General features: G+C 33.4%; 1 protein-coding gene across 1 annotated transcript; it reads left to right on the top strand.

The window, feature by feature from the left end:
- Nucleotides 1–1,354: 1,354 nt before the first annotated feature.
- Nucleotides 1,355–4,038, top strand: LOC125201302 (glutamine synthetase cytosolic isozyme). Its single transcript, XM_048099362.2, has 11 exons — nucleotides 1,355–1,513; nucleotides 1,977–2,016; nucleotides 2,109–2,212; nucleotides 2,297–2,345; nucleotides 2,438–2,544; nucleotides 2,642–2,729; nucleotides 2,849–2,977; nucleotides 3,060–3,134; nucleotides 3,211–3,302; nucleotides 3,390–3,549; nucleotides 3,635–4,038. Exons 1-11 carry the CDS (start codon nucleotides 1,440–1,442, stop codon nucleotides 3,785–3,787), a joined length of 1,071 nt encoding a protein of 356 aa, XP_047955319.1. The 5' UTR covers nucleotides 1,355–1,439; the 3' UTR covers nucleotides 3,788–4,038.
- Nucleotides 4,039–5,666: the final 1,628 nt, after the last annotated feature.

Below are 5,666 nucleotides of genomic sequence, written 5' to 3' on the forward strand. Positions count from 1 at the left end.
TTTCATGTACTAGTGTTGATATTCTTATGTCATATTGTTGATATTTGTAATACACCATGTTGATATAAAAAAATATTCACGAAAATTATCATATGATAACATAATGACGATATTACCATTTTGTTGATATTTTGTCTACTATTTATTGAGATTCGTAAAATTTAATCGCATTCACTCATTTTAAAATCTAAGGGTGGACATTTGGTCTTAATTTTGGATTAGAGTACTATAAGCATTAGAATATGACCCAATTAAGATATTTGCTATAATAATTAAATAAAATCAGCCTTCAATTGATAAATCAGCCTTCGGTTTTTCGTATAATTTCGGATTTTTCGGTTTAGTTCGGTTTTTTAAGTTTGGTTTTCGGTTTTTCGGTTCGATTTCAATCTTAACTTAAATTCAGTTTTTCGGGTTCGGTTCGATTTGGAAAAAAAAACGAATCGAAACCCGAATGCTCACCCCTACTTGCATATTTATATTCAAAATCACTTAAATCTTACGCAATTAAGACTATTATTATCAGTATATATTTTATTCAAACTATAGAGATTCGCTAAAGATGCAAAAGTCCACATTAGAGATTATTTTTGATGATGTCCGTACAAAGTGCAGATATCATAATCATCAACCCCAACAAATAAAGTTACATAAAAATGCTCACTTTAGCTATCCAAACATACTATTAATTTTATCAATCACGTTTCTTTTACCTATTTATATTCAATTCGGGTATCAAAAGATTGAATCTTTTATTTTTTTTTATAAACCGTAAAGTATGTTTAAACAGAAAAAGACTTTTTGAGCGGAAAACGACCTGTTCGAAATTTCTATGTATTTTCCCAGGGGCAGAATGGTCATTACAAAAACCCATCCAGAATTCAAGATCCCGTGTGCCCAAAGAATCTCTTGCACGAGATTCCTTTCATTAAGGTCAGCATTTACCTACCTCTCTCACCCATATTTAAATTTCCTAATTTAATTAATAATTTTACTTTTATTTTTCATTTCCTTTAAATGAATCCTCGTTGATTTAGACTCCCTTTGTCCCACTAGAAATGAAACATTTTTCTTTTTGGGTTGTCTCACTAAAAATGAAACGTTTCTTAAAATAGAAATAACTTTATATCTATTTTTCCTCTCTGTACTTTACTCTTTTTTCTTTAACTCACAAAATAACACTATATAAAATCATGGGCCAAAAAATAAATGTTTCATATTTATTGGGATAGAGGGAGTATTTTTGTACATTAACAATTAATTTAGTTTTAATTGACAGGTTTTACTATTCCTAAAAACGCATAGAATATCAGTATTCTTTTTGTATTCTCAAAAACTCTCCTATTAAAGAGCGATCCATCTCTGAAGTCAAGCACAACTATTTTCCAATACTGCTAGAGAGAGAAAAAGAGAGCAAAACCGGCTGAATCTCTTGCAAGATGTCGCTGCTTACAGATCTCATCAACCTCAATATCTCTGAATCAACTGAGAAGATCATTGCCGAATATGTTTGGTCAGTTCTTTTCCTACTCTGTTTTCATGCTCTGTGTTTTGTTGTTGCTTTTGATTGGATAGTGATTTGCTCCCTTTTCATCTCTGTCTTTGTTTAGCTGTTTGATTTCTTTCTTTGTCTGTCTCAGTGATTTATGTTGCTCTGTTTTTGGTTTAAGGAAACAAGAATCTGGATCTTTTACTGTAAAGATTCCTTTTTTAAAACTATTTAGAAATGTTCATTTGAAGCTTGAGATCAGAAAAAAATAGCATCTTTTGTTAGTATGTTTTTATGGGAAAATCATAAGTGAAATGAAATGGTCTATTTTGGGCTCTGATCTGTTGAAAATGAAATGGACTAATCAATCCATCTCCACTGTTTATACAGATTCAATGATTTTCACTAAGATCTTTGTAGCTTATTTATTTTGATTTAATTTGGATGTATGATTGCTAATCCATTTCGGATGCAAAATATTTGACAGGATTGGTGGCTCTGGTATGGACCTCAGAAGCAAAGCTAGGGTGATGATCTAATTTTACTCTTTTTGTTTTTATTGTGTATTTTCTCTTGATTTAAATAAATTTTAGTGACATAAGTTGTTTTGTGTATGCAGACCCTTCCCGGCCCGGTTAGCGATCCTTCTCAGCTTCCCAAGTGGAACTACGATGGATCTAGCACAGGCCAAGCCCCCGGAGAGGACAGTGAAGTGATCCTATAGTATGTTTCTTTGTTTTGTTATTTGAAGAAATTATTTTTTGGGGAAAAGTTATGTAATTAAGAATTTATTGTGTGGTGAAACAGTCCTCAGGCAATTTTCAGGGATCCATTTAGGAGGGGAAACAACATTCTGGTAAGCTGTTTTTCTGCCTAACAAATTTGTGTTTTTTTTTGTCTTGTGTTTTGATTGAATTTGCTTCATATTTGGTGTTTTCTTGATTGCAGGTGATCTGTGATGCGTACACACCGGCTGGGGAGCCTATTCCAACGAACAACCGGCACAAGGCAGCCAAGATTTTCAGCCATGCTGATGTTGTTGCTGAGGTTCCATGGTAATATTATGATTTCCTTTTCGTCTAATGACATGAGTCGTTGATTTTACTTTTGCTAGAAACGCTAAATATTTTTGGATCTTTGATCTTGTTATAGGTATGGTATCGAGCAAGAATACACGCTGCTGAAGAAGGAAGTTAAGTGGCCTCTTGGATGGCCCGTTGGTGGTTTCCCCGGACCTCAGGTCACGATCCCTCCAAATTCCTTTCTTGTTCCTTGATCACTTCTTGTCAGAGTGATTCAATTTGTTGTGAATGTAATTAGTAGTCTTTAAGTTACAAATCAGTGTTTGGTTGGATATAGGGACCTTATTACTGTGGAATTGGAGCTGACAAGGCCTTCGGGCGTGACATCGTTGATGCACACTACAAGGCCTGCCTTTATGCCGGAGTCAACATCAGTGGGATCAACGGAGAAGTGATGCCTGGCCAGGTAAAGTTTGGAGCAATAAAAGAGAATTTTTTTTTTCTTGTGGTTATCGAAAATGTAAAGATGATGACTGATGTTTCTGCAGTGGGAATTCCAAGTCGGACCATCTGTTGGCATTTCAGCTGGAGACGAGGTTTGGATAGCTCGTTACATATTGGAGGTATTGATTCGTTATGATATGGCACATATGTAACTCTTCACTGCTAGTGCTAAAACATGTTTTCCAATCTTGGCAGAGGATCACCGAGATTGCTGGAGTCGTTGTGTCCTTCGACCCCAAGCCCATTGAGGGTGACTGGAATGGGGCTGGTGCTCACACCAACTACAGGTAATGCTCTTAATCCCGTCGATGCAAACTTGTGTTCTCGTTCAAGGCTCGATTATTACTTATCTCCGTAAATTAACACTCTTGCAGCACCAAGTCCATGAGGGAAGAAGGAGGCTATGAAGTCATCAAGAAGGCCATTGAGAAGCTCGGGCTGAGGCACAAGGAGCACATTGCTGCCTACGGGGAGGGCAACGAGCGTCGCCTCACTGGAAAACACGAGACTGCTGACATCAACACCTTCAAATGGGTAAAACTCTTAGCATTTTTTTTAATAATGTCAATCAGAATTTTTTTTTAATCAATGATGATCATGTGAAAATGTGTGTGCACAGGGTGTTGCTAACCGCGGTGCATCCATCCGTGTGGGGCGTGACACGGAGAAAGATGGGAAGGGCTACTTTGAGGACAGGAGGCCGGCTTCCAACATGGACCCGTACGTCGTCACCTCAATGATTGCGGAGACCACCATCCTTGGCAAGCAGTGAAGAGTTGGGAAAGAAGGGATTCTGTTTGCTTCACATTATATAGCATAGTTTTTCAGTCGTTCTCTTGTTTTACTGTTACGGAACATCAGTTTTAGCTTAGTCAGGCTGTGAGGCTGTGTTCATGCCTGATTGAGATCATTGGTGTTAATAATTTCTGTGAGGGTTGAATTTCCTTCACTTGGAAATTCAACAAACAGTTTCTTTGAAATCTGCTTTGGTCAGAGTTTTATGTTATGCTATGTTTGGTCTTAGTTCATTTTCTATCATCCTTCCTGGCTCTTTGAGCGGTAATAAGGAACCAACTGAGATCGGTTCAAATTGCGTTTGCATGAAATTTTTCTTTTTTTTTGAAATTATTATTATCATAGCGTATATGGAGTATAAAATAAAAATCGGTTCATTTTTTTTAAAAAAATTTTTTGTAATACATTTTTTTTCTGATAAGAAAATATTCTTAGTCCAGTTCGATAAAAATGTGGGTCTTCAAAACTCGAGGTCAGTAGGTTCAAAAACTACATGCACATAATTCTTGTTTCTTTGATCCAATTAAAAATAAAGTACTAATATTCCTTGAACATCAATTCGAATATGATCTTATGTGTTAAGAAAAAAGAGAAGGTCGATTAAATTTGAATTAGTCAAAAGGTGTAATTACACTATTCCAAATAGAAAAAATTGGATTCTTGTAATTTTAGTAATTCTAATGATTAGATGAAATATTGAAGAAAAGGAAACTGCTTGTTTTCTAAATTTAGCACATACCATTTCCCATACTCTTTATTCCAACACAATCTCTTTTATGCTAATTATGGGAAATGTAATTAATATTGATTGATTAGGGATGATGCATACCTTCGAGTTGGCTGTCACCTTTTTGTATAAGAAAGGAATTCGTTGCGTTTAAGTTATGAAATTTATAGTAGCATTTAATTTTCTTCCCTGGCGATAGACGCGTAATAAAGTCGCAAATTTTTAAAGTCGTAATAAAGTCGCATATTTTAATTAAATTCATAAATAAACCTATTTTTTTGTCAAATAAACTAGATTTTGGTTGTACAAAATTTGGTCACATAGATTTGTTGATTTTTAAAAGCTTCATATATTTACTTTTGCATTATATCTAATGAAAGTGAATGTGCTTAATTAAAATAATATATCAAGTTCTATTTTATATTAGTACAAAATACACATGTGCTTTATTAACATCACGTGAAAATTTACTTATCGTACATGGTGAACAATGATTAAAAAAAACTTCATGGTCGTCCACAAACACGCAATTAGCCTGAGATTTAATAAAAGAAAATATTATGAAAATATTTAAAATAATAATATTAAAAAGTTGTTTATGTTTCATTTGACATTTTATAATCGAACCGAACTTAAAAAAACACGCAATCAAATTTAGAAGAACTAACATTTTGCTTAAATCCGAAAACAATTGATCATGGAGTAAAAGATAAAGTTAAATATGTATTTGAATCATAATATATCTATATAAAGAAGTATTAGAGTCAAAACCAACTTAGTTTTTGTAATTTTTTTATTTATCTTTTAATTTGATTTTATGTTATTTAAAATAATTAAATAAAATATAACTATCAAAATCGATGAAATTGATGATTAGATCAATAGAAATTGTGTGCAAAACTAATTATAGTATATTGTATTTGAAATATTTTATTTTTGAAATATTAATTTAAAGGTGAGGAGATTGAAATTATAGTGTGTGCAAACTTTGTATTCTTATAAAATTAAAATTTTGAAAATTAGCTGACAAGTTCCCCACTCTTGATTCAAAAGAACGAAAATAAAATGAGAAGAAAAATAATTAGATTAAAAGCAGAGAGCAAAAATGTGAAAAGAATTTCCCATAGGC

Source organism: Salvia hispanica, chromosome 2, assembly GCF_029641045.1.
Source record: "Salvia hispanica isolate PSC_SH4W2 chromosome 2, Shi_PSC_v1, whole genome shotgun sequence".
NCBI lineage: Eukaryota > Viridiplantae > Streptophyta > Magnoliopsida > Lamiales > Lamiaceae > Salvia > Salvia hispanica.